The sequence below is a fragment of the Orbicella franksi genome, chromosome 3 (assembly GCF_964199315.1).
Source record: "Orbicella franksi chromosome 3, jaOrbFran1.1, whole genome shotgun sequence".
Taxonomy (NCBI): domain Eukaryota; kingdom Metazoa; phylum Cnidaria; class Anthozoa; order Scleractinia; family Merulinidae; genus Orbicella; species Orbicella franksi.
The window spans coordinates 27,841,331-27,855,810 of record NC_138147.1 but is presented as its reverse complement, the minus strand read 5'-3'; the positions used below and the strand labels follow the sequence as shown (position 1 = coordinate 27,855,810).

The 14,480-nt window shown below is 40.0% G+C and overlaps 1 protein-coding gene and 1 pseudogene across 1 annotated transcript; one reads left to right on the top strand and one right to left on the bottom strand.

Moving 5' to 3' along the window:
* The first annotated feature begins 4,138 nt into the window (after window positions 1–4,138).
* On the top strand, window positions 4,139–5,231 carry LOC145483164 (putative G-protein coupled receptor 45). Its single transcript, XM_081461756.1, has one exon. The coding sequence runs from the start codon at window positions 4,139–4,141 to the stop codon at window positions 5,078–5,080; it is 942 nt and encodes a 313-aa protein (XP_081317882.1). The 3' UTR covers window positions 5,081–5,231.
* A 7,042-nt stretch (window positions 5,232–12,273) lies between these two features.
* Window positions 12,274–13,419, bottom strand: LOC145483163 (uncharacterized; annotated as a pseudogene).
* Window positions 13,420–14,480: the final 1,061 nt, after the last annotated feature.

Here is a 14,480-nt window from a genome sequence, read left to right as displayed (position 1 = left end):
CAGTGAATAAAGATGAAAAACAATAAATTGCCATTTTTCTTCGTGTGGACTACATCACGCATAATTAAAAGAGATTAGACTCTTGACAAAATACAGTCATTAAGTTAAACAATAAGAAGGTTTTGATGTTGTTTTCGCTCATAAAACATGCAGAAAGCGCGGCGTTTTTATGCGATATGAGATGGGTGTGTTATTATGACAGGAAAAGTCGTTAACGATATTAACACAGAAATTGTGCACTAAATTTTTTTAATAACCGCCTTAAGTTCAGAGTTTGTGTTTCCATGATTCGTCTCAAGTTCAGAAACCCAACGAATATTCACAAAATGATTTATTGCGCATTTATAGAAGAAAGCAAGGAAACTGTGGGTTACGTAGTTAACACTCAGCCGGGAATTATTCGAAAATTATGACTCAAGTCTTCATTAAGGCTTAAGTTAAATTTTATTTTTTTCGGATATGCAAATTTTTTGCAATTTTGTTTTATAGATGGCGCATATTTCTGCAGCTGCGAGAGCAAAATAAGTTAACTAATATCATACTAAAATTAAAATCGACAGTGGAATGTGCTTTTATGTGAAACGCCAGCCGTAATTTATAATGAACATAATATTTCAAAGCTACGCTTTATTGAGTAATTTAACTTATGTTGGATTAGAATTTAAGAATTTAACTGAGGTAAGGGTGGCGCCGACATTCTTGTCAAACTTTTAAAATCGTGCTCAGATTAATGTTGTGGTTTCTGTTCTAAACATCTTTCGTTCGAGACAGCTCTTCCGTGTTTGAAGCGTTATTTATTGAAGAATTTATTATTATTTATTGAACTAAGTTCGACTGTTAAACTTAAAATAAATAAATGGCGTATTAGACCAAAGATGAGATAAATGTATCGTAGAAAAATGGCGATAAAGTTATTGGAATGGAAAACAGAAAATATTTTTTCGACAAATTTATTCAAACGGAAAAAGTTTAGGACTTCCTTGTTAGCAATGTTCATATTTCTTGGCATAAATGTTTATTTGGCGTGGGAAGTTATTCTAAATAAAGGAAGGAAAAATTGACTTTTAAATTAGTCATTTTCATCGAGAAAACTGAAGTTGTTAGATTAGCCAAAAAAATGTACGAGCGATGAATTGAAATGCACAATTCTTTTTAAAAAACACTTTTTTTAGAACTGTCCACCCTACGGATACGGTGTTCAAAATAATTACATTGGTATAAACGGTGGATGCTGTGAATCATTAACAGTTTAAAGTAGCGATGGTAGGCGCTCGAAAGATCGAGGTGAGCCACCTTCGTCTGAGTTGAATCGACCCATTTCACGTTCAAAATTAACTGTAAAGTGTTTCGAAGAGTGAATACACTCATGAATCGAAATACAGTAGCCAGATTCAGCATACGCTTGTTCAATAACATCACAGGGTATGCACGCGCTCTTTATTTATCACGGCCGCCCGTTTGAACTGTTAGGTAAATTTGCAATAAAAGAAAAATTAAACAATATTTGTTCATTGTTTTGTTCTTTCTCGCCTGGTGTTAATTGAACGAGGTATATATGTTATTTATCAACTCCTTGTTTTTTCTCGCGTGTTAATGTTTCTGGGTTGTATGCTTTGGCTTGCGCGCTTCTTTACCAGTTCAAGAGAAATAAAGTTGTACTTGGTGTATATAAATATGGTGTTTTATTTTTCACCGTGTAGATATTTTGTTCGTCTTCTGTGTCTCGGTTGTTTGCTTACCAGTCTGAGGGGTCTGTATGATTTGGTATCACCATACTGGCGCCTTATTTCGATCCGCCGCTCATGTTTATAGTACATGTCTCTTCGCCCGTGTTTTTATTAGGGTTGCCTGGTTACCGACTCAATGCAAGCATTCCTTGTCAGTCTGGGCTGACTGATGAGATGCGGTTTACGAATCATTCACGTATTCACTTTTGATTAGTCAATTACCAACTCAACCAATTCTTTCATTACGCTGTATTGTGATCACATTTAGATAATGAGGTAAAAGAGGTGAAATAGACCCAGTCCTCTTGATGTAATATAGATAGTTCCAAAACTGATACGTTATTTTCAATCACTACTTTGCCTCATTTAGAAGAAATTAAGAAAAACAAGAAGGATCAAAAAAAAAAGTCTAAAATAAAACGATTATAAAATCTTAATTAGAACAAGAACGGAATACAAACTTAAATATGAACACCAAATCTGAGTAAAATCCCTTTGAAATATAAGGTTGACAAATAAAACGTCAAGTCATGTGACTAAATAGTTGACGCTACGAAATGTTCAGTAATAGTTCCTAGGAAAAATCACAAACTTTGACCACAATAGCTTCAATGCAGTTTGATTTAAAAATGGATTGAAAGCTACGAGGCTAGTTGGTACACGCCTGACGCCGAAATAGGGTCAAGCTATATATAATTAATTGAAACTGACCAGAAAAGGAGATTTTCCAAGATAATGAAGTTTAGCAAAATGTCGTCACTGCTTTAATAAACTGACAAATGAAATATCATCTTTCAAAAGACTGCAGCTTAACCTTTCCTGGGAAAAAGAGCCTGTTTTTTGTTTTTGTTTTGTTTTGTACATTTTGTGATCTAGAATACCAGCGAAACCAAGATCTGTCATTGTAGCCTACATCCATGAAGTCAAATAAAGATATCAGTAGGTATAAGTTGTTGGAACACAGGAAGCAGGTTTTAATTTCTCGAAAATTTAATTTAACCTTCCTTAATGTAAATTAGGACAATTAAAGCTAGTATTCACTTCTGTGTGTTCTTTGCATATATCATATTTTGGGCTTATATTCATTTGCAAAGTAAATAAAGGAGAGCTGGTCTTGTCAGCCGAAGTGACAGGAAACGAAACTTGTCAGTCATTTCATCTTAACTCAAAAAAAGAAACCGTAAATTAAAATTGTCTTCCATAACATGAACAGCAGTTAGTAGACAGTGGTTTGGAAGCTGGCGGAATTAAAGATACTTGTGGAAAGTTTCCATTTTCAGGGAAAACATGATGATTAATTTAGGCAAGGCATTTTTGCCTCGCGTAAGCCAAATGAGGGCCTCCCTGAGAATATTTAAACATGGACGGCCATCTCTTTCAGGGACAAAGGACATTTCTGAATCATTCTGAGGGAACAGCTCTATAAACCGTTCACAAGAGATCATCCTCTCTCTATCTTTGCCATTAATTATAAGTCGAACTTTTTTGATGGAGAAAATGGAAGACTAAAAGGAATAAAAGAAACATTTAGTCCCTGTCCCCGGAAGGCCCTCTTAAATAATAAACTGAGTATGGAAAGGCTCACTTTCTGTCAGTAAGGCTACATAGATCTTTCATGATCGATACAGAGTAGCTTCTTCCATTTTGTTACAGCTCTTAATAAATAAAACATGACGTTTCCCCACAGAAATTGGAGTTAACTTAGCGATCTGGCATTCTCACGAAATTCGCCCTCTCTGCAGGATCCAGACCCTTGTAGGGTAGGGCAGGGATAGTTTAGCAATTGCTAAAAACCTTCAGTGGTACCTAATGATCTCTGTTCACACCCTGCAGCTAAAACTACAAATATCCGTAATGTGAAAAACCTAAGACAAAACAGTTTCCTGAGGGTTTGAATATCGAAAATCAGAAATCACATAGGACTATTTCAATAGTACTTCTCTTTTATAGAAAAAACGGTAGAAGTACTTTTATATTTCATCGATTTTAACAGAATTTATGCATTTTTGATCTTATTCAGTGTAATTTATTTTATTTCTTATTTATGTTGTGACTAGAACTTTGAAGTAGCTTTCTATCTAGCTAAGACTCAGTCACTTTGATAAAGACTTGCTCTTACTTACCCTTACTCTCTTACTAACATGTAGTTATACACATGTCGTTTCTCTTGTCAGTCTGCCTTCAGAGTCTGAGAGTAAGCCAGCTGCTTGGCAAGTTAAGTTTTCTTTCCAAACTGTCAATTATCATCCATGTACTGACATGTTTCAGGAGATAACAAGTGTCATGAAAGGCATTTCCACTGTTTGTCAATTGCTGTGGTAACAACCAGCTTCGTAATTTACTACACTGAGAAGTTTCGCTAGTGATTCCAGCTTGTGGATAAACTACAAATAGCTATCTTGCAGATCGGTATGACAGCACCTAACTTTACTGGAGATGGAGAACAGAAAACAATCGAAGACTTAACTTGTTCGCCAGATTTAACTGCTGGACTACACGGCCAGTTGAAATTTGTTTCAGTGTTAAACATATTTCTGTCCGTTACCGCATTTCTTGGGAATGCTCTGATCTTAATTGCTCTTCACAAGGAGTCTTCACTTCATCCGCCGTCCAAACTCTTGCTTCGCAGTCTTGCAACAACTGATCTCTGTGTTGGTCTATTTGTAGAGCCTCTCTCTGTTGGCTATTGGATGTCTGTGGTGAATGAACGTTGGAATATTTGTCCTCACCTATCGGTGGCAAGTTTTCTAATAGGTTATATCTTGTGTGGAGTGTCGGTCGCAACTCTGACTGAACTAAGCGTGGACAGACTTCTTTCCCTGTTGTTGGGACTGAGATACAGACAAGTTGTAACTTTAAAGCGAACCTCGCTCGTCGTTATTACCACTTGGGTTATTGTCGCTGTCTTTTCAGGCATAGTATTTTGGAATCCCGTAATAACCATATGGTATGGCACCATAGCTATACCTCTGTGTCTTATAATCTCGATCTTCTCTTACACAAAGATTTTCCTCACCCTCCGTCATCATAACACCCAGATTCACAACCGCAATGTTCAACGACTACACCAAACAAATCAACTGAACATAGCACGATACAAAAAGGCCGTTTCCACTGCAATATGGTTGCAACTGACGCTGGTCGCTTGTTATTTACCTCATGGTGGAATGACCGCTTTGAGGGCTAAAAGTGGACTATCTGTATCTGTTTATCACGCTAAGATTTATACAACCACTTTAATTTTCTTAAACTCGTCTTTAAACCCGATTCTTTACTGTTGGAAGCTAGATGAAGTTAGACAAGCAGTAAAGGACATAATGAGACAAGTGCTTTGCCATTGTTTAACAAGTTAGTTCTTGTAGACCAATACGATGAACAGGGCTAATGATGTATTACCACTTAGATTTTAGAAGTCCTCGTAACCGTTGCCTAACATTAAATTTGGTGCTTACTCATTTTATTTTATCAGTATGAAATACTTTCCCAGCAATAAGATAGCTATTGAGAAAGTTTTCATCATTGTTGTAAAGAAATATAAAAATTGTTCTAAAATGTAATTTTACCATGCAACAGTGAATAAACATGGAAAATAATAAATTGCCATCTCTCTTCGAGTGGACTACATCACGCACAATAAAAAGAGATTAGACTCTTGACAAAATACAGTTATGAAGTTAAACAGTAAGAAGGCTTTGATGTTTTTTTCGCTCATAAGAGAGCCAGAAAGCGCTGAGTTTTCATGCGATATGAGATGGGTGTGTTATTATGACACGAAAAGTCGTTTACGAAATAACACAGAAATTGTGCTCTAAATTTATCAACCGCCTTGAGTTCAGAGTTTGTGTTTACATGATTCATCTTTAGTTCAGAAGCCCAAAGAATATTCACAAAATGATTTATTATGCATTTGTAGAATAAAACAAGGATACTGTGGGATGCGCAGCTAACACTCAAGTGGGAATTATTCGAAAATTATGCCTCAAGTCTTCATTGAGGCTTAAGCTGAATTTTATTTTCTTAGAATATGCAAATTTTTGCAATTTTGTTTTGTAGATGGCGCATATTTCTGCAGCTGCAAGGGCACATGAGTTAACTAATGGCATACTGAACTTAAAATCGACAGGTGGAATGTGCTTATATGTGAAGCAGTATTTTACAATGAACATGAAATTTCGAAGCTACGCGCTCCTGAGTCTTTGAACTTGGTCAGTTAAGAATTCGAGAATTGAATTCAGGTAATCGTGACGAGCGTTCATGTTGAACTTCTCAAACCGTTCCATTATAAACGGTTTCCGATGCAATTATCTTTCTTTCGAGACAGCTTGTCTGTCTTAAATGCAAATTGAAGCGTCTATTTATTGAGCAAAACTTTACTCTTAGGTAAATGTAGACTTAATTTACGTCTGGGGCTTATTAAACCAAGGATGAGATACATGTGTTGGAGAAATATGGCGTTAAGGTTGTTGGAATGGTAAACAGAAAGTATTTTTGCGAGAAATTTGATCATTTATTTTTGAAGCTGTCCACCCTAAGTTACGCTAGTCAGAATAGTTATATCATCCGTGCCATTTGTATAAACAGTTGATGCTGTGAATCTTAAAATGATTAAATTAGGGATGGTGGTTGATCGAAAGATCGAGGTGAGCCACCTTCGTCCGAGTCGAATCGATCAATTGATATTCAAAATTAACTGCAAAGTGCTTCGAAGAGGTAAATGCAGTTGTTAATTTGAATACAATGGCCAGATTTAGCATACGCTTGTTCAATAACAGGATATGCACACATTCTTTGTTCATCAAGGCTGCCTGTTAGGACTTCCTGTATAAATTTCGTTGCCTGTTTTGGCTCGCGCGCTCATTTATCAATTCTAGAAAAGCGTAGTTGTATCTGGTGTATAAATATCTGGTGTTTTATTTTCGCAATGTAGATATTTTATTTGTTTACTTCCATGGCATACCACGTGAAAGCGTTCCATAACTATTGGTCAACACACTATCACTGCTTTTTACGCGTGGCGCAAGATGGGAAAGTTGTATGTAATAGCAGAGCTCCTGCTCGCTGAAGGCGCGCGAGCGGAGACCCATACCTTAGAAAATTTAGGGTGCTTACCATTTACATTAAACCACCCGGTTGGAGAATTGCCTGTCAATGGTAATCAATTTTCCACCCGAATAGAACAGAGCAGCGGGTTGTGAACCTTCAGCAGCGATCCGAACGGAAACTTGTGCCCCCATTAAGAGCTGAAAGCGGTTGACTTACTTTGCTACTGTGGCAACAGTCGACGCGAGATACCAATTAAGAGGTAAACAAAATGGCGCAACAACGCTCTTTGTTAGCCATTTTAGATGAGTTAGACGTTTCTGACCTTTTGGATGACGAAGACGACGTTTTTATCCTCTCTGTAGCCTCAACGTATACAAGACGAAGTCTGAACCGTATTGGCAGCTACTTTGAAGTCACAGCCGGTTCCGTCCTATTTTGGCGACGAGTTTAAAAACCACTTTCGTTTAACTCGTAACACTTGTAAGTTACTCGCACGAGAAATTTTAGCGTCCGGTGTGATAAATGTAGGAAACGCATTTGACAGGGCCCCTATCCCGCCAGAAAAACAAGTTTTAGTTTATTTGTGGATGATGGCAAACGGCAGTGAAACAACGCGACAAGTAGCAGATCGATTTAACATCACGATGAGCAGTTGCGGCAGAGTCCTGCAAAGAGTAAACTCTGCTGTTTTGTCGATGCGCTAGCGCTACATTGAATGGCCAAATGGTAAGACAATTGTTTTTATCCTTTACATACATACATTCAGTTTGGAAGATGACAACAAAAATTGCGTATTTGTATAGTTGTATGTATTCATTCGAAGGAAGTTAGAAAAAAAAATCGATCATTACATTAAAAGCTTTAATTACTGTGTATATTTCCTCGTTTTCTTGCGATCGCTTCCCTTTTCTTCGCTCTCGAGTAATTTAGGAATTCATATTCTTTTTGTTCTTAATTTAGGTAATTTCTGCAGTCCTTTGAGGTAATGCTGGCAAAAGATAGGCTTTTGTGCCTGCCAATGAAATAGTTCAGTAAAGTTTGTGCTTGTTATATCATTCACACGTTGTAATTGACATACTGTCTGTTTGCTTGTTTGTTTTCTCAACCTTTCAAGAAATTGGATTAAACCACAACAACAAACGCAGAGAACATATAACGTTCTATTTTCCTCATGTAACTTGAAATGGCTATTACTGTACTGTTTTCAGTGAATGAAATGCAAGAGATTGCCCAGAATTTTGAGGATGAAGGGATGCCAGGAACAATAGGTACTGAATTTCATTGCTGCCCAGTGCTTTTAACATGACAGGAAATTTAAAATGACAAACTTTAAAATTATTTTATATCCATGCATGACTCTACGGAACGCTAACTCTGCTTGAAGTCGCACTAGTTTGCTGAAGAATGCGCAATAAAACTAAACACATGGATTGGATGAATTTGGCCAGAAATGTGGCAAGTTTAATTTGATCCAGGACACTTAAATTGTAGCAACACATCTACAGGATTTCCATTGTTCAGCAAAGGTGGGGCGAAAAAGACGCCACATGCCACCGGTTGTGGCACCCCCACCAAGACAAAAGCAGAGTTAGCGTGGCGGAATAAGTCGAATAACACGAGACTTACTCTCTCTGTTGTGCTTAATGATATAAAGAGATTGCTAGCAGTAGGCCTGTTTAATCTTAACAGGCAAGCGTGAAACCGCAGCTCTTGCCTGACCGGCTCCAATGAAAAATTAAAGAGTACGTTCCACTAATTATTCTGTGGAAGAATAAATCATAGAAGGTAGATTACTTAAGGACCTAGGGGAGCTAGTAAAGCCGCAGCCCCTGTCTGACCGACTTCACCAAAAGACGACGGCTCGGACAAAGGAAACATATACGTACATACATCACTTTATTTACTCTCGGATTTCAGAGTAGCTTATGCAGCAAATATCTCCGAGCATTTAACCATCAGATGAGAGATAGACCACCACACCGGGAACTACGTCCCCTACTCTTTTCGATCAGTGTGTGGGTTCTTTTACGTCTCACAGAATTAATTTAATCGAAAATTCAACAGGTGATATAAGGATGAAAGAATAAGAGGGAAGTCGCAGCTCCTGTCTGACCGACTTCAGTAAACCCCCAGTTCTGAATATTGCTAATGGTAAAAGTAATATTATAGCACCCTCTTATAAATCTCGATATACTGTTAGAAGAGGCTGTATACTGAAATCAAAATAGGCCGTAAAGTAGCAGCCCCTGACTGACCTACCCTAGCGGCCATACAATGATGGACAGCAACATAGCAGCCCTTGTCTGACCTACGAAGCTGTCAGGACGTACTAAATACAGGAAAAGAAGGACTATCAAATGAAATCAATTCGCATTGATACTTTCTGATCTAAGGTAAACCTTAAAGGCGTCGGATTTCCATCGACCATGGTCGGCAGCATGACACGCCCCCCTCCCCCCCCCCCCCCCCCCCGATGCGAAAACTGTGGTTTTTGTATCGACTTATGTCTAAGCCACAATATTGGAGGCAACGCTGGAGCGCGGTGTTAAATTGATACACAGTCATAGGTGACAGATCAGAATTACAAAAAAGAGGGCCAGCTCTATTACTTCGAAGTTTGCAGTAATTAAGAAGGGTTTTAACCGGGAAAAAGGGGACAGAATCATCCCGACTGATTAGGATATCAAATGGCTGGTGGTCAGAATTGTGTTTATAATCAGTGATAGTGATCTTAGCCGTGCATGGGTCGCCTTCACGCGATAAAATTTGCAGATTACGATATTGGACAACTGAACACGCAAAGCGAGTGCTCTTGGCCGAAAGCTCGCCAATTCGGAAAAGTCCATAGAAAGCAGTAAGAAACATGGCGCAAAATAGAGTGCATTGGAAAGCCGAAGAGTTAGTGTATTCGAGGGACCGGCCGCGCTCATGCAAAACTGGTCTTGTAATGGGCAAACGAATATCTGAGTGTCTTTGACGACTTAATGCTGTCAGTAATTTCTGTATTAAAAACGATTTGGTTGGGTCACAAAATCCTCCGAGTTTGTGAGCGTAAGAAATGGCAGAAAGATGTAAAGTTATCGTAGAAAAAGCCAATTTGCGAAAGGAAAGATATGAAATATGAAGGGGAAGACAGACAGGGGATAATGGCAACGTGGGGTTAGAGGACCCGTAAAATTGAGCATAAAATTGTCGAAAGATGACCCACGCGCGTTGATACGATCTCCGGGTTCCTTCAGTTATATTTAATGCTGAGCTCAAGCCACTCAAGTTAGAGACCAACTCTTGGGCAGTAGGTTGTCAGGTACTGTGGTTGGATTCTCGTCTACATCCGGTGAGAGTTCCTTGAACTTTGCTACCTGAGAACGTGAAATGTAATCGGCTCGAGTATTGTAAAAACCGGGAATGTGTTTCGCGTGAAATAATACATTGTATCTGAGGCAACTTGACACTAAATCCCTGATCAACACCATAATACTCCGATGTTTGGACGTCTGCTTGTTGATAACGTCAACAACGGCAGCGTTATCGGTAAAGAGTATTACACACTTATCAGCCATTAAATGTCCCCAAATATGCGTCGCGAGGACAATAGGATATAACTCTAAGGGCGCAATCCATTCAACCAAAATTTCCGGGCTGAGGTTCGAAAATTTCTTGGTGTCGAATGGATCGCGACGCGTCCGGACAGTCTCAGTCCATTCCACTCGCAAAACGAGTTTGATCACTGTTGCTCGTACTAGAGCTAGACGACGATTTCGACGGTGATATCAATGGGATTATTGTGTGAGCTGTTAAGTGTTTCAAGCGTAGTATTATTTTGAGCGGACCGTTACCAGATTCCCAGATATTTGCCATATGAGTTCAAACACCACTTTCGAATGACGAAAAGAATATTCCAAACTCTCTCAGGAAATAAATCGTCTTAAAGAACCGTTAACAGCCAAAACATACACTTGGCTTGCGAAGCAGCTCCAGAGCTGTTGTAACTGCACGTGGAAGTACGAGTAACACCGATGGATCCGCTGTTAACAATCCCTAAAAGCTGCATAATAAGTGTTTTCCTCCATGTTGTACATGGACAATACCGAACAGCGAGGTACTGGGATTGAGTATGGGTTGGAATGGTCGAATGGAACCGGTCCATTTCGATCGGACCGGTCCAACCGAGAAAAGTGGTCCACCTCGAAAGGTGGGCCGATTTTTTCGAAACTTTTCCGGTTGGACCGAACCGATCCATTCATTTTTAGACCGAAATTTCTGGAAATTTTGGTTGAATGGATTGCGCCCTAAAACTGCAATGTTATAAGATTTGCACGAAAGCGGCCATTCGCCGCCGAACCAGTGCTTACCAAAGACAGCCCCGAAGCCTATTAAGCCCGCTGTATCGGTATAAAGTTCAAGGGTATGCGACGTTTCCCATGCATCGTCGAGAAAAAATGATTTGCCGTTGAACTCGTCTAAAAACCGAATCCACAAAAGGAGATCCTGTTTCAAGCTTTTACATAAACGGATATGATGGTGTGGCTTTCGTACGCCCTTGGTAAGATCGATCAGGCGGCGAAGAAAAGTACAGCCCGGGACAATAACTTGACAAGTAAAATTTAGTAAGCCTATTAAAGACTGAAGTTCTTTTAGCTTGACTGTGCGACGTTTATAAAAATTGTGCAAGAGCATGCGGCATTTTTGAAGCCTTTCGTTTGGTAGTCGCGCTTCTCTTCTCACCGAATCGAGAGTAATGCCTGCATATTGCAATACTGAATCAGGGCCGACGGTTTTTTCCGGGGCTAGGGGTACTCCGAGATGATGGCGTAGAGAAATAAAGTTGCCCAAGTCGGCCTCGCACCGGTCTTTGGTCTTTGCAAGAAACAAAAAATCGTCTAATATGTGCAAAAGAGATGAGGCCCCCAGACGATGAATAGCCAACCATTCCAATGCGGTACTAAAAGCTTCAAAAATGTTGTATGAAGAAGAAAGCCCCATGGGTAGGCACCGTTCAAAGTAATACAAATTATCGAACTTCATACCTAGCAAGGAATAGTCTGCAGGATGAATTGGTATAATACGAAAAGCCGATTTAATGTCCGTTTTAGCTAGAAAACAACCCTCTCCGGTGGCTTTAATGGCTGTGATCGCATCACTAACGGATGCGTATTTGACAGAGGAACAATAGTCAGGAATAGCATCATTAACAGAATTTCCTTTTGGATAGGATAAATGATGAATCAAACGAAATTCGGACGGGTCTTTCTTGGGTACAACGCCCAAAGGAGAGGTACGAAAGCTCGCAAAAGGGGGAGTTCTAAAAGGACCCACTATGCGGCCTGCGTCGCATTCCTTGCGCAATTTCATTCTAGCAATTTCCGGTTGGTCTAGGACACTCTTAAGATTAGGAGATTCAAAAGGAAGCCGATCACCAACAAAATTAACACGAAAGCCACAACGGAAACCATCGACAAGGAATTGCTTTTTGTTTTGCTCATAATAACAGTGTAAGAGGCATTCAAGCCGTTCCACCCTTACGGGGGTTATTGGCGGGGTGTGAAGGGCCTGATACTTGACTAGAGTTTCCTTTTGGTTTAACTCCACCAGATCGCTGTTGAGGGGTTGGTACAGAGCACTGAATTGCTGGGTGCTTTGCTCCACATTTATAGCAAACGTGTTCAAACTGACACCTTTGGCAGTGTTCTCCGGCATGAAATGCCCAACACGTTCCTCGGGGGAAAAACTTGGACGAAAACGCTGGCGTGTTGAAGCTTGGGGCTTATTGGTGATCGGCTGTGATTTCCGAAAATTAGCTGAGGCCCTTAACCAAAGTTCCCAATGTATTAGATCCCATGGATATTTATCGGGTGCAGATTGCCTCAGACAATGAAATTGTTGGTCATACCAGAGCCAATCCCTGTGCGATAAAGCTATGTCATGGACTACCTCGCAATACTTCATCAACTGCGGGGTTTCACTCTGGTATCGCTCATTATAAATCGAGACAAAAATGTTAAATGCTGAAACCCACTGTTGTATGTTGGAAACCCTCTTAGGTGTGTGATACGGCTCAAGAGTCAGCCGCGGTTGCTATGATGATCCAGTGGAGGGTGTCATAGATAACGCATACTTATCGATTTGAGGGGTGGATGCTAATAGAGCCCCAAATTCCACATATTCGTTAGCCCAGATTTTAGCTTTAATTTTCGAACCCATCCGGGAACTAAGATTTACAGAGACGCTAGTAAAAATTTGTTTAGGTTGAACATTGTCGGGACCCAAAAGCAAAGAATCATCTCTTGTACCTGCACCGGTGAGGTTATTGATATGGTTGCTCACAGCTGTGGTCACGCTGTCCGATGACAGGTCGGCTTGAGACTGCCCTGCTAATGTGGCTTCAATCGACGTGCCGTCTTCAACGGCGTTTTGTCCCAGGATCTCAGTTAGACGGTCCTTAGACAATGCTGTTTTCACCGCTTCTGATATGGCCGTCGATATGGTTGCGGAGAGAGCGTTTACGTCCAAGGAGACCAAACCGGGATTGGTAATAGCTGGTTGAGGTACAAGTGGGTCCGCTGCTGTCAGCTCTGATGTTCGCACTCGCTTAGAACGTGTTTGGCGGCCTATCCTTGATGGCTGTCCCGCATGCTTTCTAGGAGACATGACTTATCGATAATAGATAAAATTAGGTAATTAAATACGATGGAATGCAATGTGATTTCGAAACAAAATTGATAAGAAGAAATACAACTCAAAATGACAAGATAAAATTCCAAACTAAATTTTTTAGTCGCAGTTGAGGAGGCATGAATTATTGATAATAGATTAAATTAGGTAATTAAATACGATGGAATGCAATGCAATTTCGAGACAAAATTGATAAGAAGGAATACGACTCAAAATGACAAGATAAAATTCCATCATAAATTTTTTGGTCGCAGTTGAGGTGGGAAGCTCCACAGGTTCTCTGGTTCATAAGCAACGATACGTAACCGGATTAAAAAGATAACAGAGGCCAAGTTCCCAAAACAATGCATTACCGCCAGTGCCGAGAGCATTGGACCACTCGTAAAGAGGCGGTCAAAAGATTGTACACTCATACGGCAGGGGTAAGCAGAAAATAAATCATCGCCAAAGCCATAAATGCACGTTGGACGTGCGAACCATGGTTCCAATGAACCGAACAAGCACAGCCATTGCTCGTGGGAGTAAAACCCAACGGCAAACAACCAGGGGCTGTGAAAACAAACATCAACTGACAAGTCGGCTTGGCTTAAAACATAAAGGGAACTGGCAAATCTTAAGACAATAAAATGAAAATCATAAAATGCCTGGGCAAGGCGGGCAGTATAGATAAATGAGAGGATGTTTCAAATTTGCTTCATATACCCGATTTGCGGCTATAGCGATTTTAGGCAATGTAGAACTGCCCCCCTTAAACTACGATGGAGCTTGTGCTGACCAGGACCATTTAAATGTACCCCGTCACGGGCCATAAAATTAGTTTTTGCCCTCCAGAACCCTTTACGGCTCCAGAAAATTACATAAGGGATGGGCTCTGGCACTACTTTTAAATACCGATTTAAGAGGATCACGTTCTTGTTGAACGTAGGAGCCCCTGTTCGATAAATAGCTTGACAAACACAGACACATTTCACGTTTAGCGATTCATGGAGGGACCGGGTAAGGTCTTCAATTGCTGAGCCAACGTTCACTGGGGAAAGA

Excerpts from the sequence above, each read along its gene's own strand:
- LOC145483164 (XM_081461756.1), top strand. The coding sequence starts at position 4,139 with ATGACAGCACCTAACTTTACTGGAGATGGAGAACAGAAAACAATCGAA.